The 24,262-nt window shown below is 39.8% G+C and overlaps 2 protein-coding genes and 1 pseudogene across 3 annotated transcripts; all 3 read right to left on the bottom strand.

Annotated features, from left to right (window-relative positions):
- LOC146701306 (uncharacterized) overlaps positions 1 to 24,262 on the bottom strand; it is a 316,606-nt pseudogene that overhangs the window by 155,119 nt on the left and 137,225 nt on the right.
- On the bottom strand, positions 1,117 to 5,871 carry pigm (phosphatidylinositol glycan anchor biosynthesis, class M). The gene is made up of 8 exons (XM_085467649.1): positions 5,484 to 5,871; positions 4,485 to 4,658; positions 4,217 to 4,343; positions 3,884 to 4,133; positions 3,523 to 3,626; positions 3,148 to 3,302; positions 2,950 to 3,051; positions 1,117 to 2,160 (listed from the first exon to the last, which is right to left on the bottom strand). Exons 1-8 carry the CDS (start codon positions 5,652 to 5,654, stop codon positions 1,993 to 1,995), a joined length of 1,251 nt encoding a protein of 416 aa, XP_085323775.1. The 5' UTR covers positions 5,655 to 5,871; the 3' UTR covers positions 1,117 to 1,992.
- LOC146701321 (leukocyte elastase inhibitor-like) lies at positions 6,399 to 15,216 on the bottom strand. 2 transcript variants are annotated; one of them, XM_085467647.1, is made up of 10 exons: positions 15,096 to 15,216; positions 14,426 to 14,607; positions 10,828 to 10,926; positions 9,948 to 10,088; positions 9,655 to 9,772; positions 9,327 to 9,469; positions 8,572 to 8,649; positions 7,696 to 7,785; positions 7,426 to 7,606; positions 6,399 to 7,277 (listed from the first exon to the last, which is right to left on the bottom strand). In XM_085467647.1, the coding sequence occupies exons 2-10, from the start codon at positions 14,600 to 14,602 to the stop codon at positions 7,051 to 7,053; spliced, it is 1,254 nt and encodes a 417-aa protein (XP_085323773.1). In that variant the 5' UTR covers positions 14,603 to 14,607; positions 15,096 to 15,216; the 3' UTR covers positions 6,399 to 7,050. The 2 variants fall into 2 exon arrangements, with proteins under 2 accessions (XP_085323773.1, XP_085323774.1); XM_085467648.1 differs by lacking the exon at positions 10,828 to 10,926 and having other exon boundaries at positions 15,096 to 15,215.

The following is a 24,262-nucleotide window of genomic DNA, read 5'->3' as shown; positions in this document are numbered from 1 at the left end:
TATACACATTAGCATATGGGACATAGTCACGCAACCCCCTCAACCTTCCCACTTCTTGCTTCCTGAGCACAATTAACAAATATACAGTGAACGCAGCGCCTTGTTTTCTTTATTTGTCCACATCAGCGCACCAGCAGCAGAACAGTGCTTTCCACCTTTTTTAGACTGTTGTGCCTACAGAGTGCTGTTACCCTTCACTCACCAGACACATCAGGTTCATCTGAACTGGTTTTAGTTTGCCTCCATAGTTCACCAACTATGATGGCATGATGAAACTCTTAAGGGGACAAGTAGCTGTAATTTGGATTGGCTGCCACAAAAAACTGAAATTGTAATATAGGGGAAAAACATATTCGTATTAATTTGTAATCCTAAGAATTTGCAAATAAACCCCTGAATGTGGCCGTCAGTTTTAAAATAAGATGGTTTATGCATGTGCCTGGGGGGCAACTAGCCAGTTGAAAGGTTACTGGGTGCATCCTGGTGATTCAGAAACTAGATATGCAGGCTGCAGCTGACCATGACTCACACGCATGCACATACGCAACACACAACCAAGACCTTATACTCGTACAGAAAAGCAAAGCAATGTGCAAATGTCTAAGGAAAGCCACCGATTTGACCCAACCTGCTGTGTATCTCAAGCATTCATAATGCGAATCCAGTATATTATAATTATTATGCACTTCCACTATCAGTCCCAGGATCAACAGACACGCTCAGAACCAACAGGGCTAAAGTGAATGCTCTAATAATTTCCATGTGAGATTAGAGGGAGAGTACAGTGAGATTATGGAGCCACTGCCAGCTCTGTTTGTTTTAGGTTGTGTTCATGCTCCAGTTGACTGATTAATCTGCGAGGGTTACATGAGGATGTTTGCTCAAGCTGTCCCTTCTGCTTGCAAATGCTCCTGCCTACTGGTCACAGCTGCAAACTGCAGCCAAAGAAGCTGCAAGTCAAACAGCTGCCTTGACAGAAGATTATGCATTAGTGGCCTAGACTGTAAATACTGTGCTTGTCTGTTTTCTTACAGTGTTAATAGTAAACACAGATGAAATCATTAGGTCCGAGACGTAACCAAGGATTTGAAATTACACAACAGCATTCTCAGGAAATTACTTATTTGATTTTATTCATTTGTGAAACTGTAAAAAAATAGACATAAAGACAACAGTGCATTTGTTTACCGTTTCTAACAGTAGAACTATTTAACATATTCTCCCTCAAACCAAGAAACTATCTCCTACCTGTCAGATTAATGTGCAGGTCAGCCTCAATTTACACCGGTCAGGACAAAAAACACGACACAATTTAGGACAGATTTTGCTGGATTTTGTAACGGTAATTCTCCTCGGTGCAATCTAATCCATAGTTCAAGTGCTGAAAGTACCAACAATAATGTCAACATGAAAGTGAGACACTCAGACTGAAGGCTTCTCGATTCCTAGCAGCATACAATTGGATTATTTCTCCCTCTGGAGTTAGAAAATGCTTTCCGTCACCACGAGGTCAAAATGCCACCCCAGAAAAAAGAAAAAAATCCCCGAGGGGTGTGTTAAATACTTTGACCCAGAGCTGTTTATTAAGACTGTTTGTGATCTCTGATCTGCAGCAGGTGTTTTGCCCCATCAGCAAACTTTTGACAAATGACTTGGCCACAGGTGGAGCAGACTTCAAAGTTACCATCCAAAAAAACCTGGGCAACAGTCAGTTTCTGCTACGTGTCATACACTGTGGATTTAAGTGTTTTGACCGGCAGTGGTGAGCATATAATCCAAAGGTTTAACTCAGAAAAACTGAAAATCCACCTAAGCCTTTGTCGCTCAGAAAACGTAGTGTTCTTTGCTAAAGTGATTTAAATTATTAGAGAAAGTAATTAAAGTCTGGGGAGATTAAACTTTGGTCTACATGGATCCACAGTGCATGATCTGAAAGAGCATCCTTTGAAGTTTCAAAGACAAAATTTCTTCCACTTTGAATACATTTGGGTTTTATTCAGCTTTCAGTCTCAGTGGAGTTTTTGTTGGTTTGTAATGAGTTACAATCTGGATCAGAATAAAGCAGTTGACGACCTGGAAGAGCAATCCGGCTAGCCAGATCCATAAGAAGGTGTTGTAGCCTTCAAACTCCAGGAAGTAGGCTGGGCCCAACCAGATGGCCTGTTTAGGGGAGAAAAATATGAGTTTATTTTAGATGACTTCAGTTCTATGTATCCTATCACTCGTATAACTTTCAACTCAGCATGATCAAGATCACAATCAAGAAAACAAACTTTAGGGCTCTGAAAACACCGCCAACTAGGAGGTGCTACAAAATAGTGACCACTTGAGGCTAGCTCTAAACATTAGTCAATCCTCTTAGAGCTACATATTAAAACGCACAAGTTTAAGGCAGAAACACAGTTTTCTGCTTTCATTCTGGCACAAAAAAAAATCCTTGTAGACAGTTTTACCCTTTGTGAAAACTACAGGTGGGTGAATTTGTACAAGGCTCATCCTATCAAGCCGTTCTGAGGCTTAAAAATTTTATTTCCGTGGCTAGTTGTCAAGCTGTAGCTAACCAAAATTTTGTCTTGCTGTGTAGTTGATTGTAGTGAGTGGTAAGGGACACTAAGTGGTGAGTAAAACTGTAGTATTTTTCTAGTGTGTAAGCACTCGTCAGACGGTATCTGTGTCTGTGCAATGCACCTGTACACTCCATGAATGCACCTTGCTAACCAAGGTGTTAGCTAATAGTGTAACAATCCTCCCTCTTGTACAAATATGGTCACTTCTGGCTACAAATTGAATTGAATTTAAAACACTAAAATTAGAATATTAAACTACTAGTCTGGGATTTTGAATGGAGAGCCCATAGATTCAGTCTATGGTATGAAATCTGATTACATTAACAAATGTATATCTGAATTCATATTTAACTGTAATTTTAAATGTGCTTAACTTAATTACCTGTCCAGCAAACCAGAGGAGCAGTAGTCCCAGCCCTTGTTTTACTGTCAGACTCAGGTTAGGGATGACCAGAGGAAGTAAGCACAGGTACCAGAGGAAGTACTGTGAAAGGATTACAAGAAACATTGTTAAATTTGTAAAGTCTGTGTGTTATGTCTAGGACAGGAGGAACAAAGTGAAATTATGTTAGGTATGTACCTGAGAAGTGCACACTTTGTTGAAGGTAACAAAAATGGCTGTGTGCAGGAAACAGCAGAAGGCCAGGTCTTTGTAATACATCCATGATGTTACCAACAGCAGGGCAAACTGCGGCAGGAATGCTGCCAAGCCTAGCCACTGGCTCCACGTACTCTCTGCAAGGCCGAAAGAAATGTGCTCATTTAAAAAATAAATAAATAAATAAATAAATAAAGCTGTATTTCCCGCTGTACGTTTGCTCAGTATAACACAAAAGACAAAGGAAAATAACTCAACACACCTATAAATCAGATTTAACAAGCATTTTATTGCCTTCAAACTTCATCATTTCGCATGCTACACAATACAGGCGTGAATGGTTGGATGGATAAATACCTGCAGTAAGGTAGAGCATGTAGAAGTATGGAGAGAAGTTGTGTCTGATGTCCCTTCTGGTCAGATGGTACAAATAGGTCTCATAAAGAAACTGCCAACCATACCTGCGTTTGTACGAGAGGACACACGTGTGAGTAAGAGTGTTGGTTCAAATAATGGGTCACAAGAGGCTAGCATTAAGTCAAATCAAAAACAGTACTTAGCATTGTTGAAAGTCATTCCTAAACAACAGTTTATCATCTTCAAAGTAATTTTTATGGCATCTGAATATTAACCATTAATGCTAATTCCAATAGCATTAGTTGTAGTAATAGAACAGTCATTTCTAAATCATGAAAACGGTTTGTGGTGTCCATCTCACATGTAATAGAAGAGTGCTGTGAGTGTAAAGAAGACTCCGCCAGCCACACTTGCAAATAGGAGCAGATCTTGGTTGAAGAAACCAACAAAAAAGCCGACAAGCTTCTTGAATCTTGAGACCTTTTTGGCTTCATCTACCCTGATTTCAGCTGTGCGAAGGGTCAGGGCAATGGGCAGAGCATACGTAACAGGGTAGATCTTCATATGAACCGATAAACCATACAGCAGCGCTGCCCAGGTCAGACGCTGAGCTGGAAGAAAACAAAAGGAGCCAATAAACACAGAAGCTGCGAAAACACATGATCAAATTAATGCTGATATATTTAACCCACACCTCTGCGTTCCATGCAGAGCAGAGTCCCCAGCACCAGAGCTGCCAGGATTGACTCAGCATTCCCTCGGCTGGACACGCCCATGGGCAACGGGTTGAGAAGCCACAAAGAAGAAACACAGCGTGCAGTCTGAACATAAACAAGCAAAAATGTATTTTTGTATTTTTATCTGTAAAAAAAAGAAAAAGAAAAAAAATACCCCCCCCATAGCTCATCTAATTAAAAAAAAAAAAAAGAGAGCGACATGATGAAAGAGTGCCAGTCACAAACCTCAGCTCTTAGACCTCGCAGGCAGAGGACTTTGTAGATGAGCAGTCCTGACAGCACATCGCATACAATGAAGAGGATCTTTCCAAAAACCATGTTAAGATAGATGTTTGGGGTGAGAAGCCAGGCCAGCAGAGGAGTGTAACGGTAGGTTGACCTGTTGTATGGGGACTCGCCCTGTAAAAGGAATTCCCCACATGAAAATGCTGAATGTGATATTAGGTTAAATAAAGGGGTTATATATGATAACCAGCTAAAACAGCCATTTCATCCAAAAGCCTGACAGAAATTTTGTCTTCTGTTGACGGTTTCATACACCATTCTTAAAGTGCTAGAATAAATATCATATCTTAAACATAGCTTATTTTGTTAACATAGAAATGTAATAAGGACCTCACTACAAAAAATATCCTAACATAAAAATAATATATTTTTATGTTTCACTCTCTGCATCTCTGGAAAGTTAAACAACAACCCCATAAATTGGCTGTATTTGATACAACTCCAACTAACTTCATGTGTTAAATATCCAGGTGTCCAAAACTGTCTGAACTTCACTTAAAAGTCAGGCATTCTCGTTGATGTGTGTGTGTCTTAATATTTTTCTTTTCTCCTTCCACCGATCTTGTGCCATAGAGCTACTCTCTAGCCTAGCTCTGTCGGAGGCTTCTTCCTGTCAAACGGGATTTTTTTCTTCCCACAGTCTCCAAGTGCTTGCTTTGGGGAGTTGTTTGTTTTCTCCCGAATAACTGCGCTTTATACCACATTGAGGGGAATCCTGTTACGATTTGACGTTATAAAAATAAACCTGCATTGAACTGAATATACTAAGCTTTGGTTTGGTGACCAAACAGCTTCAATTCCAGGTAAATCCTAGTTCATAAATTCTCCATTTAGCTCAGTATTAAGTAATGTTACCACCCTTATACAACTGGTGCTTCTCACTATTTTTCATTGTCAGCGTTATATCAGCAGGACATTCAGTTTTGAGACAGTTGTTACCTCAGTAATGAACCTCGCAGCATCTGTGAACACATGGTAGTCAATGTCAGTGTACTTCACCGCCATTGTCCTGTCCTGGTAGTCTCCATAAGCGACCAAAGCCAGTCTTATAACGAAGGAAGCCGTGAAAAGGAAATGCTTTTCAGTGAGTTTAGATATTAGCTTCTCCATCACCAGCCACGGAGTGATTAGCAGGTATGACTGAGAGCTACGTTGGCTATTTTTCTATGTTTAACGTTACTTCGCGTCCATATCCTTTCTATTTAGTTTACGGACTTATCAAACATTAATACTAGCGAGTATTAATCCCATTTGAATGCCCCAATTTCAAATATGACAACACGGAAGTTATCCGGAAGTGGCATTAGCAAAATTGTCTTCTTCGTATAAATTCTACAAAGGGCTTCAGTGAGCACAGCTAATGCAATAGCACCACCTACTGTGTTGGAGTGGGACTGCTATTTAAAATTGGAAATTATGAAGCTATTTTTAACAGTTATTATTATTATTATTACTCTCTTTGGTTAAGATAAGTATTATATTGCATTTAAACAAAATGAATAACTTGTTTGAGGATTGAAAGTTACTGCCCAAGGCTTGGCTGATACAACTTTTGTTGTTTCAGTTGGTTACATAGGTAATATTTTTTATTTTTTAACAGAAGTGTAGAAAGTAATCCAGTGGCCAATTCGAAACTGCTTTAAGTCTCCTTTTTTCCTACTGGAACAAAACAATGGCAAAATGCCCCCCCTAAACATTTGAAAGGACTAATATGATGTTAGAGTGACTGACGGTGACAAGTGTAATACCAAAAATTCTACATTAAATGGTTAAACAGCATTAGAAACCCCATCCTATAACACTTGGCTGAACCAGGTAAAGGAAAATGTGAGTAAAAGGCATTTTAAACATGGAGCAGTTGCAAACCACACACTTTATTCCACATGTAAGTCAAGGAATACATAAAAATGACCTGGACTCAATGCCAGTTCAAGCATTTATGTACGTTTTTATAAATTCTCCAATTATTATATGCATTTTATAATTCCATATAAAATGTATTACACTGTTAAAATTATTATCTTTGGCTAAGCTAAGTATGATATTGCATGTTTTCAGATAAAATGCATAGCACATTTTTTTAACCAAAAAAGGTGCAGCTGGTGTACAGCAGGTTAATAGAGGCACATTGTAAACTTTTTCCTAAGGTGTAAGGCATATGATAACAATCTAGTCTTCAAGATAGATAAAATAGGGTATATGACTGCAGCAAACAGGGCCATACGTGCATTACGACATAAATCAAAAGATCAAATTAGGTTAAACAGTGCAAGATGACAGTATTCAGAGAAGAGACACAAACAAGGGGTGAAATTTTTTATAAAAATTACACACCGTCATTTTTAATTCCTCATCCTGGTGGTGTTGATATACAGGCCAGGAACATAGGGTGAGATTAGCATAATGAAACTCTTGAGCAGGAGCTCTCAGCAACAACACCAAATTCGATTTTACACCAGTCATGTTGTAACCTCCCTCCAGCTGAGAAACACCACTCTAAACGCGCTCACACGGGGGAACTGTATCGGCCAGCGAAGAGGATGCTCGAGGAAGGGTTGTGCCTGATGAAGAAGAGGAAGGGGTGGTCGGCGATGAATCTGGCTGGAATCCTGGCGCAGCGCAGCATCATGATAGCAGCGGTGGCAGCGGCAGCCTCCGTTCCCTCCTCGTTGACCTCCACGAAAGCCTTGTGCACGACTTTGGACAGCACCAGGTCATTGGCAGGAGACATGCCTGTCACAAAACAAAGCAAAATAACATATTTGATTTATGTAGAATATGGAGGTGATGGAAATTACGGTGATTTAAGAGAACAGCAGCAGTCCGTTCATGTTTTGGGCTCCCGTTTTATTGTGCGGCATGTTCCAAGAATACTTCATACCAGAGAAGTCACTCTTTTGCATGTCAAAGGCATCCACCATGCCCATGCTGACCAGGACAGTCTTCATGTCGTAATTCTCCTCTAGCTTGAATCGAGGCAGGCCCACCGTGACCTCAATTTCATCCATCATATTGGGATTAGTCCACTCCACAAAATTCTCAAAGGTCAGCTCCTTCTCCAGCTAGAGATGGGGAAAAAAAAAATTAAAAAAAAAATCATCCACTGTTTATGTATTTCATAGGTTTCATTATCCAAGTGTGCTTGTTATACCTTCTCCAGACCCGTTGTGCCGTCCTCGATATTTTGGGGCAGAAAGACGACCATGCTGAGCTCATTCCCTTTGTAAGGCAACTCGATGATCTGTCGCACAGGTTTCAAACATTAGCGTGAATATATAATAGTGGCTATGCAACTGTTAGACTTAATCATCTTAGTTTATTATAACCTGCTTCCAAAAATGTTAACATGCAATGCCGTGTAATACAATAACTTATACAAAAACAAATCCAGAAAGCTGGGACAGGGGCAACATAGCACTAAAATAACTTGTAGACCATTAAGCTTACAACAGTGTGGTGTTAAAAAGAAAAAAGAAACAAAAACAAAAAAACAAAAACAAAAAAACAACACCATTAAATACTTTTCAAAAGGCACTAAAATCCCTGTGCACAAGAGTCAAGGGTAAAAACAAACAAACAAATTGATGTTGGCGACAATCTTTGGCTCGTTAGATTGCACTATGTTACAAAACTGACATGATTTTGCAAGAAAAACAAGTTCACAGGCTCTGGAAGACTTCAAACCAACGTTGGCAGTAAATACAGTTCATTCCTGCATTTCTGCAAATCCAACTTTATTCTCTACCTTCCTTGGACTGAGGAGAAGTGGAAAACGATTAACCATCTTGTATGTGCAGTTCACAAACCAGCATCCATGATGATGCAGAGAGCATTAGTCCACATGACTTAACCACTAAAGCTGAACCCACCAAGGTTTTGAAACAGCCTGAGCTGCCAACCAGACAACATTATGGTTGTGTGTGTGTGTCACACACACACACACTCTCTCAAATCAAACTATTTTAAATGCTGCCAAGTTAACAGGTGATGGGTTGCCGGCCATACTGACTGATTTACTGCAAATTACCTGACAGTTGACTTCATGGATGAAGGTCAAAGGGAACTTAGACTTTTGGTACATCATCTTCACTGGCTTAGTGTCATTCTGAAATATGAAAAAAATAACATGTGAAACATCACCAGCTGAAATCTTTTACTTTGTCACGAGTGTACTAGTTCAACCTGAAATTGGTGTTGAGTGTATACAGAAGTGTATGAGAGCAACCGCAGTTAGAAGCGAACCTGCTCGAGGAGAAAAAGTGAAGTTTTAAATCATTGGCTTGCAAATAAATAATGTTAAAAATAGTTGTTTCTTTAAGGCTTGTTGAGCTACTCGAGAAATACAAACAGCAGTGAGAGTGTGACTTTCACTCATCAGGTGAAGAGCAAACCACTGCCACTGCCAGCCCACTTCTTCTAGATTTCCAACTGTTTGCTGGCAAGTTAATAATAACAGCTGGAAAGGCTGAGATATAACAAGCCTTGTTCTTGAGTTAGATTTGCTCTCTTTAAGTCATGAGACGGTTTAACATCACTTCATGCAGTTCTAGGATTTTGTCAGCCAGTCGAAGCATAATGACTTTTTATCACTCTGAGCAAAGTCTAATGTGTTTTTTACTGTGTTTCATCACAGCTAACAGAAATATCTGATCGAGAGGTGCCGCTAAGAATGTGACTGAACACCATGTGATCTTAAAAAAAAAGACCCTTACTACAAACACTGTCAGGATATATTATATATAAAAAATAAAATCAGCAGTATTCATGCAGCTGCTGTATTACCTTGTTGACTCGAAACTGAGCATCTTGTGTTTGATCCTGCTTAAACTGCTTGTTCCAGAGGCCCTTAAAGTAGATGGCATTGACCAACACCAGCCTGGTCATGGGGTCCAAAACACCCTGAGCCAGCAAATCCTTAATTTTACCTGAAGGATACGTTGACACGTGTGAAGCAGCGACACAGACGTATGTAATAAATACTCTACTAACATCTCACAGAAGAACAGTTCTGCAGGACTACTAACCAACACACTAATACTATAAAAGTTTTTTCATTACAACTTCTAACTTCATATCAGTGGAAGGTGGACATGTTTAGTGTGTTACCCACCTTGTGTTGTCTTCTCCACCCAGCTGTTGATGTTGAGCCTGGCAGCATCGAAGCTTTTGATGAAGTCCACGGCCTCCAGCTCAGCATTGTAATGCTTCTTGGTTTTTCCCAAGAAATCCTGAAATCAGTTAATGACACACTTATAAAGTCTGAACACCCAAACAAAATAACCTATTAGCTCTGTGGGATTTTACTGCCTAATCAACTACCTCATTCTTTCCTCCACAGCTTAAAGATTTCTCTCATTCTTTAGGAAAAAAAAACAAGCCACACGAACAGAGACACACACACACCTCAACAAACTGGTAGGACTGCTCCCCATACAGTCTGTTGGCAACGCTGAGAGAATATGGAGCATCTGACTTGTTGAGCACACTCAGCAACTGCGCAAAGCTGCTGTGGACATCATCCTGACAATCCTTCGTTTTCAGGCACTGTGAACAAAGCAGACAACTGTTCAAAAAACAAAACAAAAAAAAAGCACTGGATTCAGAGAAGCCATGACCCAAGCTTAGAGAAGCCTTTCCACAAAGCATTTACAGCACATAAAGACCCACACCATCCCACCACCGTGTTATCATTTATGTGGTCATCTTCAAGTCCAACTGCTTAATAAGAACGAAGTAGAGTGTGTTTTTACATGGTGCACATCCACAGCTAAAGTCACAGACGGCTGTAATGTTGGGTGCTCAATTTGTTAACAGAGTTTTCTCTCTTTATACAAGAGTGATTCTCTGGAATTACACAAACAGGAAATGGAAAAAGTGATGCGCTGTCATAGGTTCAAACTTTGAAGGCTCAAGTGACATTTACAGCATCTGCTAATAAGAGATAAAAAGAAAGAAAACACACAGAAAGAGGTCATAAAAGGACACGGCTATATTCATATGCATTATGTAATGCTGTGGGGTTTGAAGCTGTTGGACTCGCCACATACACATTAAACCTTCAGTAAACATATCACTGCTGCTTTTACCCGACAGTTCAAGACAGCAGCATAAAGGACATCAGCAAAGCAAAAACAGAGTACAAACACAGATGTGAAATGCTCTGTGAAGCTCTAACATCTTTGTTTCCATTGATCCCCTCACCACACGGCACTGTTAGATCAGCTGTTAGTAATATTTCCCCTTTTGTTAGTGTGCAATTCCTGTATTGCTGCTTTGTTACCACCTTCCTCAGATTCGGCAGCGCAGACTGGGCCTGCTGTTGCATGTGCATCTGTCCCGCCGGTGCGTGCTTAGGCTTCTCTGCCTTGGTGAAGCAGAGAACCTAGAAGTGCGATTCCAAGTGCTCACCGTTACGTTCAACGTTTGTTTTTCCATTTTTAAAAAACAAAACAAAACAGTAATTTATGAGCTTGTCCTTAAACTGATGTGTTGGCCGAGTTGTAGACTTCAATCTGATACCTGAACAAGAAATCTTCTAATGAGTCGCTGATAATGTTCAATGAAACACTTTTACACAGTTGTGACAAACCCCTCAGTTGAAAAAACAAAACAAACAATAGAAACAATTATAAACAGTATGACCATAACTTCCCTGCATTCATTTGCTTTAAGCATAAAGAATATTTCCTCTACAGAGGAATTTTTTGAGAACCAAAACATTTTAGCCAGAATCAAAGTATTATCATTTTAAGTAATTACAACATTTTATTTTGTGTTATAAACTCTTACTTACAATTAAACCAGCAAAATATACAGTCTTTCAAATAAGGTAACAGGCAGCCAACTGTCCTTACAGTAGGTCCCCAGATGCCCCTCTGAGCCAGGCTCATCTTTCTGTGATGGTACAGCTGAGCCAAGCTGACTCAGAGTAATCACACCCAACAGCCGTGTCTGGTTGCACTTAGCACAGTAGTGTATAAAACTGTGCTTGGGAAAACACCGTTTACAGTAAGTCGCTCTTTTAAAATTACTTGTACCAACTCGCAGAGAAATAATGTAAGCCAAAAAACAACAACTGTGTTAGATCTGGATTATTAACATAAGTCATTTTTGACAGCAGTGGATTTACTGCATGACTTTGTGGGGTACATCATTATTTAAACAGGCATCTCGTCATTCCGTAAATGTATGACAGAATTGGTTATGGATTTGTTTCTTACCAATAATTAACTCCAATTTAAGTTATTTGGCCACATGTTTTGAACCAATGAATCCTAACCATGGGTGCTTGTAGCTCGGGAAGTGTCTCTGCTCTGGAAAGGCTGATTGTAGTTAGCTGCTGTGCAAACTAACAAAAAAAAAAAAAAAAAAAGCAACTTGTTTATAGGAATATTGTTATGTTAAATAACAGACTAGTCAGCCAATGACCAGAGCAGTCTGAGGTGAGTTAAAGTTCCTCAAATATGTATTTATTATTGAAATGATTTGAATAAATACCGATTTAACAGACAGAGTAAACTGGGAACCGCCCAGTTAGACTGTGAAACAGGACACCTTGTATCCATACATAAGCCACAAGCCACTGGCTTATGTATGGCTAGATCATCTGGCTAGATCATCTCAACACAATCACATCTATCAAGAGAAAAGAAATGTCAGGCAACAGTGTTGGACGAAGAAAACAGGCGGCATAAAACACACAGATTAATGTCCGATATATCATCTGTCATCATAATCATGATAATCTGTCATGATAATCTTCGAGGAAATTCTTCAAAAGTTTTTCTTCCACGTAATCTCTAATAAATCCATTATGTTTCAGAGTGTTATCACTACAAATGACTGGATAAAGGTGGAGGTTCTTTCCCTCCCATATACACCCACACCCACCAGCATGCCTTCACTGGGTGTGACTTGGCTTAAGAAACAGTTCTGTCCTGATGTTCTTACAGAATTACGAAAGTTCAATAACCTACCAAGAGAGGCCCAGTAAAGATAACCACTGAACGAGTGAAAGAGTCATGAGTGTCTCACAGTCTGGTTTGTGCAGTTTCACGAGGTTTCACCATCATGTGGATGGTTCTTAACTGGTTCTTTAAGTTCTGCTGGGAGATCTCGGATCCTGACATTTATGTGGATGCTTCTTTGAAAACTACCACCTACTACAGGACACGTTCAGAGGTCTTATGGAGTTCGTTTGTCGATGATATGGAAGTGTTTTGGCTTGGTTTTAATGTTGTGGCTTGTCACTGTATTCAGTCATAATTTAAACTTATTTAAATGCTTCCATTCATCCATTCTCTTCCAATACAGGGTTGCAGGGGTGGGGTGACTGGAGCCTATCCAGTATATTCCAGTATGTGTGAGGCAAAAACATATTTTATTTCATAGATTCAGAATTGTGGGTGGTCTCTAGCTACACCCTGATTGAGTAATCACGCCCACGTACGTGCATTGCTAAACAGGACTGAATTATTGCACTAATGTTGTTTGTTGAGGAGATAAATGACAAGTGTGTGCAAATTCAGGAAACGTCAGTGCTCCCGTGTATTTCTTACGCACTCCAATCGACTGCAATATTTGTCAAGCGAACGATTGCCCAACAATCGTACAGTCACTGACACTTACTCACAAAATGAAGAATGTGATTGCACTTTGTTTTTCCAGTTGAACTTCTGCCGCAGGCTTTTTTTTTATTTTTATAAATACACCCCACAGAAAGTTTAACTATGCATCAAATCTCAATTACTACTCTCATTAGCCTTGATAGTTATCTTTTAGCTCCTTCCCTGCTTTGACTCTTGGTGCAGCTCAGTTGCAGAAGCCACATCTGTGTGAAAAGTAGCTGTTTACCTACAGCTACACAAGAAAAGAGACAGCTTGCATTAATCTTGCTTTTCTATGTCAACTGCTGTGATCGTTTTCAAGGAATTTCTTCAAACTTTTCATTCAAGGTACTCTCTAATAAATCCATTATCTTTCAGAGCATTATCATTTCAAATGACCAGATACACGTGGAGGCCCTCTCTCTCCCACACCCACTAGCTTGACTTAGCTGGGTGTGGCTTGACTTCAGGAATCCTTTTGTCACAATCTTTTGTCACTTCCATACCAGCTACTCCTGCTGAATATAAGGCCTCTCTGCTGTTTATTTAACCAGATGGGCAGTTCTTTAAAATCCCTCAGTATCTCTTATTTAATTTTTACTCTAACAATACACTGATTGTCAATCTCACGTCTAAAGACCTTTGAAATGCAGGGCACGCTCCACAGCGTGAGCCTTCTTCTCCATAAGGTGCTAAAAGCATAGCTCTAATTTCTATAAACAGTTCAAATGCATTTTATGTTTCCACAAATGTGCTTCAGTGCCTGATATGTCTTAGTTAGGGTAGTGTATTACTTCTTCATAGATTGCGTCAAATATTCTTCCAGCCGTTTCCATTTAGTGCCTTAGCTTGGACAAGTGCCTGCTTATGAAATCCAGGCAGCCAGACAAATGGGCATGCCCGCTGCACAAAGGGAACTGATAACCCGTACGGATTACCTGAAGCTTTATTGCCCTTACACTTCCATTTTATGGATCCTGTTCCCCGAGTAACGCAGCACAGGGCTGACCCTCATAAAGGCTGAACAGTACAGATCTTTGTCATTTTTCCTGACACTGAAAGTCAGAGCTTGGTGAGTCACACAGTAGCTTTGGCGGCTTTCAAAAGATCAAATTCGACGCCCTATCATCATGGAGCTTTAATGTTCAACGTTGCTTGAAACGGCCTCTCAGAGCTCTTTAAGTAAATGAAAGGGGTCATTTCAGAAGCCATGGATTTTAACCAGCTTCAACAAGCTGCATACAATCTTCAACAAAGGCAGCTGCACGACTGTACCTCTGACATCTGTGTGGCTGTGTTGCCTCTGGCCCCCAGCATCACCATAGCCAGGGCTGAAGAGATGCTGAACGGGGAGAAAAAGATGTTTCCCGTCTTGTCGTTATTGCTCAGCTCTTTGAGCAAAGTCAGAGAGAAGGCACTGTTTGCCTTGGACAGAGGGGTTGCAGATGCCATTGTTTCTGGTATAAAAAAGAGAGGGCAAAGGTGTTAATTATTGCACTAAAGTAGGATTAATTAAGTGAATTATGGTTCACTTTACCTAAACCCCCAAAACACAACAACAGAAAAGATGTGATTATTGTTTCGGGAATTAGAATGACGTGCATCTTTGGTGGTGTGTATGCAGATTTACCTGCAGACTGCAAATACACCAAGCAACAGTTCAACTTCCACATTTGTCAGTCACATATAAACATCCCTTTTTTTGAGTGCACATGGGGGAAGAAATCTTATATTGCTATCATCGATCATTACTATGATTAAAGTTCTTTACACAGAATTTAAATTCAGTACAGGGACTGCATAATCTGAGCGACTATATAACTTGGATTTTTCCACATATCTGGTTGACGTCATCTGAAATTTATTGTGCTGCATTCAAGTAACACCAACCATCTGCACACCAGATAAAAACAATGCGTCCCATAGTGCACAGCCTGTCACTTACCAACGCGGACTTTTGTCGAGGTCTTCAAGCGATCAGGAGTCTTTCTGTGATGGCAAGCCTTCTGCGTGAAGCATCGCTTTTTATTTACAAATCGGCACGCCCCACGTGAACTTCCGCGTTCTCGAACATCACTGTACGGAAGCCGAATGGAAAAATTCCAGAGAAAAACCACTTCGTCACTTACTGTACAGGAGCAGGGGTAACGCCTGCTGGGAGTTTTAGGTACAATACAATACAATACAAATTTATTGTATTGTATTGTATCAATGCAAGGGGGTGAAACCTTTTTCCAGTTAAAATACTTCAAAGTACAAGTTTAAAGTGAGGTTTAGTCAGTGAGGTACAGCGCATGCGACCTCGAGGAGAAAACGTTTTGCAGGGACTGACGACTAAAGTTCAGAGGCTGGCGCTGTGCGATACTGCAAATTTTAGTGTCGATCCAATACCAAGTAGATATGAGGCCAGTATTCCTTCATTCAATAATAATATTTATTTAGTTAATATTCATTTATTCTTTTAACAAAACTCAGTGGATAACATAGTGAACTTAGAGGACAGAAGCAAACTATCAATCCAATACCAGCATTTTTCTTAATACTATGGACATTTGGAGTGATCTGTCCACCTCTAGCAGAGGCCTGTGCAAGAAGCTGGATTTTGTCTTTTCCAGGCAACTTCAAGGTTAACCCTGGGTTTAGGTGGTTGATTTATTGCCTGCGTATTTCACTATGGTAACTCATTCTGGATCAGCAGGTATACCACCTAATGAACAATCAGTTGTCTGGAAAATAGTGTCACTATTCCTGAAAGATCCTTCAAACATCTGTGTGCAGCGTGGGAGAGTCTTACAATAGCCTCAAGACATTTCTCAGTTCTCTAATGTATAATTTATTTTTTTTTGTTGCAGACAATTTCATAATTTCATTGTTTTATATTTTCTTACAATCTATATTTGTACTTTCATCCAATTTGCATGTTGACTATTTGAATTCTGTTTTTCTGTACTTTCTCTCAGACTGAGGTAGGACGTGAAAGAATAAAAACTAAAACAATCTTTACAACATTTATGAAATATTCAGTAATAATCAATCAGATATCTTATTCTCTCTTTTTTTGGCTTTCTTCCCTTGCTTCACATAAACAAGACTTTATTCATAAAGCAGATCTTATCCAGTCTTAAAGAGCTCACACATTCACACAGTGCTTTTTCCTCTCACACACTCACAAACTGGTGATTTGTCTGTAGCAACTGTGTTGCTTTCAGTCTGTGTTGTATATTTAACCTCTTCATATGTTCTAATATTGTAGCTTTATCTTCTATCCATCCATTTTTTCCCCACTTATTCAATCCAGAGTCGCAGAAGCCCAGCTGTGACACACCCTGGATGAGTCACCAATCTGTCACAGGGCTAATACATAAAGGCAGACATCTATTCACACCTACAGGAAATTTAGAATCAACAGTTAATCTAACCCCATGCATGTCTTTGGACCACCAGAAGAAGCCAGAGTACCCAGAGAGAGCATTCAAACTGCATGCAGACTAGATTCAAATCCAGGACCTGTAGTATCAACCACTGCACTACCCTCGTTTTAGCATTCAGTGGAAAATGATCCTTATTGCCTATGTTAGGTTAGGTAAATCCAGATCACATAAAGTTATTCAAGCTAAACTGAACTTGCATCGTAGGCTCTGAAATAGTTTGGACAAGTGACACTACATTAAAACACAGTTATGCAACAAAATTCAAATTTCTGGTACATAAGAAGAGAGATTCTTTGGATTCAAGGCAAGCAATGACAACCAAGAAGAGATGCAAAGGGTGCACAGCGCAGCACAACTAACCTGTTCAACCGCCACAGCCTGCAGTATAATGAATGAAGGCTAAAAATAATAATGCAGTGGTTGCTAATGTGAATCACCCAACATTAACCTAGACGCCCATAAAAGGAAGCCTGTGCAGCATGTCATCCATGCAGCTCACAAAGACTGAACTCTTCCTACTGCAAAGAACAATGTGCAATGTACACGAACACAGTGTACAGTCGAGTCCTAATAGCACTTACATTCTTTAGGTCTATGCCTGTAACACTCTGCCTATTGCCTTCATATTAAATAATTTTAAAAAATATTTCGTCACGTCATTATGTGGGCACAAGTAGAGCTAACATGGGCCGCGAGATTGAGACAAAGGCATTAGAGCCTCTTAATGCGTGTTTTGTTCTGGTGTGGAATTACCAAAAATAGAGAGGGGACAGCCTAACATATGAAACAGGAAAAGACCGCCGTGTAATCATTTATTTCAACAAAGTAACTGTATTCTGAATGCCACCTTTTTAAACGGGGAACTGTAATGGAATACAGTTACTCATATTTTGTATTTTAAATACGTAACACCAGTACGTATATTCCGTTACTCCCCAACACTGATCATACACACTACCATCGAGTACTTTGCTGTGATTGAAATACTTGATATTTTGCCTCTAGGAGCTGCACTAGTGTCAGGTGAATAAACCTCTTATTAGTCTGCAAAGAAGTTGTAATTAACAGGAAGCACAGTGTCAAAGTGTCCCGATTTCATTTTGTGTTATGTTTTTCTGCAATTTTTAAAAGTGTATATTTTATTTTTATTGTAACAGATATGCTGAATTTAAATGAAGAGGACGAATTTGTACGGATGTCACAGATGAAAATGTGAAAGCTGTTTTCTGTTTTTTTCTATTTGCTCTTACAAAGACTGGTATCCCTCTTCAGAAATATGTTTCATTGTTTCATCGTGTTAATAGATTTTGTCCACATAACTCACTTTGCAGGATGGAAATAACAATGGAAGAATTATTGTTATATTTATTTTTTTTTATGCCTGACAAAAAGTTCAAACTTCCAAATTCCTGCATCCTCATCTGTCAGAAAACTATTTCTTTGTTCCCACACTTTGCCTCATGCATTCATTTTCCATGTTGTGGTTCTCAGAGACTTCTTTTGTTTTACTCTTCCATCTAGCTCGAATTGCATTTTCAACAGAGGAAGAGCTCAACAGATGAATGCACACTGTATTACTTTCACTGTATACAATGCATGCTAAAAGAGAACCTGTCAGTCAGGTTTACACCCCCCCCAAAAAAAAAAAAAAAAAAAAAAATGTGGGCAGTAAACCGGGATAATGAAACACTGAACAGCATGTTAATGCAGGATGTTTACATAGTCAGCAACAGCAACTGATGTGGCTTCAAATTGAATCTTAACTTGGGGAATTTTACTTCCACTCATAATAACTTGATTTACCAAAACATGATTTTGAATTGACCACTAGGAGGCGCAAATCCAACTCAAAGTAGTCAAATGTTCAGTCCATTACACAAATCACCTTCACTGCAAGGTTTGTTGGTTTGTTTTTATCAAGCTAGTTAACACAGACTTATGAATCATTCATGCATTGAGAATGAACTAGTGTTGTGTATTCACAGAACAAGAAACAGCTTTAAATTGTTTTATTAGACAGTAGCAGCTTTTTACAAAAAATAAAATAAAAATAAAAACACAATATATCACGGTTTCTTTGGTTGAATCTATGAAAAATGCCAAAGATAACAAAGAAATTAAACAGTTTTGTTTTTTTTGCAACAAAAACGTGATTCTAAAAGAGCTGCTTTGTTCAAACTGGACAAGTTGGGGACAAAAAAAACAAAAACAAACCATATGGCCGAAGAGTTACCTCACATCCAAAGAAGAGCTTTGAATGTCCTTCAAGAATATTTTGCAACACATTTTGCTTCATACTGGGGAAATATTCCCGATGACTAAAACAAATGATAAAAAAGCTGCCTAAGAGATTTCAGGCTGTGTTGAAGAATAAAGGTATTCAAGCTTGATAGAGCTGTACACAATCTGTACTTCCCAATTTATCAACAAAATACTGAAAAATGAAGAGTGGTTCCAGACTTTGGCACAGTATTGTAGGACACTGAAAAACTTACTCCACCTGCTTGTAGATGTCTGGTATTATGTGTCAGTAACTAATTCACAGTAGGATGACTGACACCAGATTGTGACTGTCATGCCTCTGTTTGTTGGAGTCATTGAGCCTCCGAGCTAAAACAAACCATCCAACCAATAGAGGTTATTGGTCACTGGTTTGTTATGTTGACTTTTTTCCCGTAATTTCATTCTACCTTACCTGTCCATTAGAGAAATATAGTTTAGCTAACAAAAAAGGAAGTAAAGAATCAGTAGATCAGTCAGTTTAAATGTCTCTATTGCTTTATAGAGACATTTAAATCTCATTTGCAAATATTTTGATTAAGCACAAACATATCTTTATTTGATATGGCCAGTCACAAATCAGACAAATACAGTATATTAAAAGTATAAAAGAATAATCGAAACATCATCAAACTGTTTACTTTATAGAGATACTGGACAGCAATTAACAAATAATTAAAATTAGCACAAGTAATGATTGAGGTACGAATTAGCAAAGTTTGGCACTATGAGCCGATGCACAGCAACGTCTCAGTCTATAGTAAAACATAAAGCTCAGTAGACCAGTCAGTGTGAAATGACGACAAACTTACTCAAAAGCAAAGACTTGTCCCAAAAACATGCTGCACTGTGCAAATGTTTCAGGCACTCAGATCAGACCTCTGATACTTTCAAATTTTCCACGAAGAGTGTACATTTATCAGTAAACTATGAATAACTGCAGGAAACAAAACATTCACGATCTTTTCACTTCTCAGATTTTACATCTCCAATTACTTTCCTCCTCTCTTTGTTGCATCTTTGAGCTCCCACCAGTCAAGCAGCTAACATGACACATCACTGCTTCATAGCTGTTATTTTAAAGCCATAAATGTAAGGCATGCGTCAACTCTATCATGACCTCAAATGAGCACAAGTGAGGTCTAGACAAATGGCATTGTATAAAAAATATATAGGAAAGTTTGAGTAAAATAAATGCAGAGGGTCTGTGTCTATAGAGCAGTGTTTCTCAACCACTGCTGCCATGGAAGATTATCCAAATTCACCTGATTGGTACTCCGAGCGAGCGTAGCATTGTGACAGGCAGAACAGTTAATGTTGGAGAATTGTGGATCAATATGATTGTCATTGTGCAAGATGATTAGCAGGGTGCAGAACTTACACGAAGAAGTCTGAGTTAGCAGGGTCTATATGTCATGAATCGCTGTGCGGCAGGCAGGAGTTGGACCCAAAATGCAAGACTCACAGACTCAGGGGATGAACTCAAAAATCACAGCTTTATTTGCTGGTAGGACAAACAAACTAAACTGGGAAACAACAAACTAAGAACTCACAGAGAGCCACAGGGCGATCCACACAGCATGAGGGACAACGCGACACTGACTCAGAGAAACACAGGGTTAAAATACACTGGGAAGTAACGAGGGGAATGAGACACAGAAGGAGGGCACAGCTGGGAGAAATCAGGACTGACGAGACAAGGAAAGCAGGACACATTCACATAAGACGCGGACCATCAAAGTAAAACAGGAAGGATCACACAGAGACGCGAACTTGACACAGTGGAGACAGCAACTAAGAAACACAGAGACATAAACCATAAGGCAGAGGACTCTAAGAACCGAGAGACACAGAGGGGAACTCAAACATGCAGACACAGACTTACACAGAACAGAGGGGACATAGAGAAACATGAAGGGCAAGGGATCGAAACTAGAAACCATAGAAACTCACACCAAGTACAATAATACAAACATCACAAAGAACTAAAAACGCTGGGTCAGGAGACCCAGGACCGTGACACTATAAGTGTAGACCTAACAGTTACATTCTCTTCCACTTGAGGGCAGTATAGCTTCTTGGTCAAATTCAGTAAGCAGCAGGTATTAGCGGTGGATAATAGCTGCAGCATGCTCAGCTGGATTTTCTGAAATACCTCACCTGCTACCTGAGCGATATTACAGTTATTGTAGACTTTTATTTGTTTGTTGTTAATTCTTTCACAGCATTTTGCATGCTGGAATATTTTGTGCTCCCTAAAAACTAATTTACATTTTTGTTTGAATGTTCTAGTTAACAAAAAGGAATGTGAAAATCATACAGGGTTTTCATATTTCTGTACAGGGACACAGACAAAATAACTACAATAATAGAAATAAATACATAGGTGAGTGTGTTACAGCTAAGCTTTGTGTTTTTATCAATGAAGATTTTCTTAAGGCTGCAAAGCCACCTGTTCCACTTCTCTTTAATATAAAAAAAGAAATGGTCAAAACCAACACTTGTTCCTGCACACATAATTTACACTGACTGCTAAAATAAGCATGATTTGTAATAACTCAACTGGGTTAACTTATTTATCTACTCATATTTTGGGAAAACTACAAAGAAGCAAAAAGCAGTAATTTGAATTTTTCAAAGACAGAAAAGAGGTGGTTTGATGCCAGGAAAGCAGAAGCTATTGGTTAAAAGGTGCCATAATGCACGCTGGCTTGTGTGTATCTGTTTGTGTATATCCGTTGAAATATGTGGTTAATACTGAGCAACATCTCATGCTAAGTTGGCTAAAGATGCATGATGATGTGGAAGACTGAGACTGTATGTGACAGTCAGACAGGTGAGTGGCCTGAATGACAAATACAGGTGTGTGCTGTAGGTCACTGTATTAGGGATAGCAGCAGCTATATTGTGCAATTAATTTCCAAATACTCCAAGAAGTTTTTTGTTTTTTTTTACTAATAATCAAAAAGACAAATCTTTTTCAGGCTTCACAATAAAAACAACTTTGCTTTATGTATTATTTTACTCTACACTTTAAAAAAATGTAAGTACACTATAGGTACAGCTCAATTTAGACTAAAATCACTTCTATTGATGGGATTTTTATCTCTTTCTCTTCTGTTTCCTCTTCCTCCACTCCTTCCGGTTGTTTGGTAAAATTCCTGTAGGTGTTCAGTGTCTCAACATTCATATAGATCAGGGGTGCCCAATCCCGGTCCTCGAGAGCTACCGTCCTGCAGCTTTTAGATGCATCCTTGTTCCCACACACCCGAATCAAATGAATGGCTTGTTATCAGGCCTTTGCCAAACATGATGGCATGCTGAAGAGATCAAACCATTTGACTCAGCTGTGTTGGAGTAGGGATGCATCTAAAAGCTGCAGGATAGTAGCTCTCGAGGACTGGGATTGGGCAGGCCTGATATAGATCCTCTCCTCGTCACTGACGTCATCTTCTTCATTGCAGGTTTTTAGAATGACTGAAACAGAGCAAAGCAGATTCTTCTAGACATCATGAGCTGCTGTTTCATCCAATATATTGTTTGTTCTGGTGAGCACTGACCTCTGCTGTGGATGTGGGCCTGCTGTGTTTGCCTCCTTCTCCTGAGCACCAGTAAGACCACCAACAAGACCAGCAGGAGCAACAGGACCACAGGAACTACAGACGAGACCAGCAGCTGTCATGGTCCTGGGTCAAGCGACCCAGTGTTGAGTTTATGTATCTTTTATATTTATTTTGTGCCTTAGCTTAGTGCACCTAGTTAATTTCTAGATTACTGTGTAGTCCTGTTTCTTAGTTATGTCATCTCCCCTGTACTAAGTTTCCCTGGTTCATGTGTCTTGTCTCTGTGGTTATGTGTGGCTCCTTGTCTAGTCTGTCATACGTGTTAGGCCTGTTAAGTTGTGTTGTCGTGTCTAAGTCTGCATGTTTCCTGTTTTATTTTGAAAAGGGGCTTATGTTCTGTGTTCATGTGGTTAGTTTTACTCTTGCCTGTGCATCATTTTGTTTATCCTAGTCAGCTGTTTCCTCATGTGTCTCCACTTCCCCTGATCACCTCATGTGTGTATTTAAGTCCTCTGTTTTCTGAATGTCATTGTCGCGTCGTCTGTGTTCCACCCTCCATGTTGTCACAGCCAGTCTTAGTATTCATAGTTATGGTTTCCTGTGTCTTCATAGTTTTTTCCTAGTTTTACTTTCCCAGTTTAGTCATAGTTTAGTTTGTCACTGCGTTTCTGCCTTGTCTGCACTTCCTGTCACCAGCCACAATAAAGGCTCGCTTTCAGTTAAGTTTACTCGAGTCTACTCTCGTGTGTTCGCACCTGGGTCCACCACACACACCACCGCATGGTCTGCCTCCGCAGACCGCGACAGTAGCATCCGAGGAACTAAGAGAGAAAAGGTTTTAGTCAAATATGAACAGTGATGGGAATAACAGCGTTACAAGTAACGGCGTTACTAACAACAAACAGACGGTTGAAGCTGTGTTCAGCTTAAAGGAGCCCAGGAAAGGGGACCACAGTTTATAAAATGTGTTTTTTGACCCACAAACTGTATATTAAATTTTTTTCTAAATCCATACAGGACATTATATCTTTTACCCATTGCGCATGCAAGAGTCTTCCCACTAAAGCAAAATAGCTCGCCTGGCCAGCAGTAATGAAAAGTTTAAGTTTGAGTCTAGAGTTGGGCAGATTCAGGTTCTAGACCACATCAAAGATAGCACAGAGTGGCTCTGGTTTAATTTGGTCCTTGATTCTCGTCCCTGGTTTTCCCAAGTGTGAGTGAAGTGAAGAGGAGCGTTTTGTGTGGCAGGAGCAGAGCGTGTGTGGCGTGGCCGAAGAGCAGCTTGGGAGTGAACTGGAGAGAATGTGTGGAATTTCCCCTCACCTACCCCGTGGAACCCCAGAACTCCCCTCACATTCTGTATATAGTCAATCAGTTTTGTTTTTGTTTTGCTTTTTTAAATGGAAATAAACTCTCCTTGCTCTTTTCCTTAAGTCTGCACCTGAGTTTCCGTCAACCCTGACAGAACGTTCCAGCCAAACCATGGACCCCGTAGATTGGTGGGTCATCCCCCTCGTCCCCACTCTGTTCCCTCCACATAAGTGGGATTAAGGAGGTCCTCGAAGTATTCCTTCCACCGCCCGACTTCAATGCTGATGTGGGCAACGACAGTACCTGAAAGGGCGTGATTGGGAGGAATGGCCTCCCTGAGCTGAACCCGAGTAGTTTTTCATTATTGGACTTTGCCATTGCCGAAGCTGCTTCACTGAGCTGCGGCCTCAAGGTGGTTGGTGCCTGTCGTGGTGTCCATACAGACAATATTGATTTGTAAATGATTAAATAACAATCTTGTCAACACAAAGTTCTTTATTTGGAGCCCAGTTCTACAAGAAAGACGT

This window comes from Copadichromis virginalis, linkage group LG9 (genome assembly GCF_057382275.1).
Source record: "Copadichromis virginalis isolate Kocher_CV1m ecotype Utaka linkage group LG9, C_Virginalis_male_GT1.1, whole genome shotgun sequence".
Taxonomy (NCBI): domain Eukaryota; kingdom Metazoa; phylum Chordata; class Actinopteri; order Cichliformes; family Cichlidae; genus Copadichromis; species Copadichromis virginalis.
The sequence above is the reverse complement of the archived record's forward strand: the minus strand, read 5'-3'. Positions and strand labels throughout refer to the sequence as shown.

Bases quoted from the DNA above. Each gene is read 5' to 3' on its own strand.
- pigm (XM_085467649.1), bottom strand. From the start codon at position 5,654: ATGGAGAAGCTAATATCTAAACTCACTGAAAAGCATTTCCTTTTCACG. The intron at 4,344-4,484 runs GTTTGTGACTGG...GTTTATGTTCAG, and splicing joins TGCGAGGTCTAAGAGCTGAG to ACTGCACGCTGTGTTTCTTC. The intron at 3,052-3,147 runs GTACATACCTAA...ATCCTTTCACAG, and splicing joins ACAAAGTGTGCACTTCTCAG to TACTTCCTCTGGTACCTGTG.
- LOC146701321 (XM_085467647.1), bottom strand. From the start codon at position 14,602: ATGGCATCTGCAACCCCTCTGTCCAAGGCAAACAGTGCCTTCTCTCTG. The intron at 9,773-9,947 runs GTGTGTGTGTGT...AACTGATTTCAG, and splicing joins AGTCCTACCAGTTTGTTGAG to GATTTCTTGGGAAAAACCAA. The intron at 7,278-7,425 runs GTATGAAGTATT...GTTTTGTGACAG, and splicing joins GCAAAAGAGTGACTTCTCTG to GCATGTCTCCTGCCAATGAC.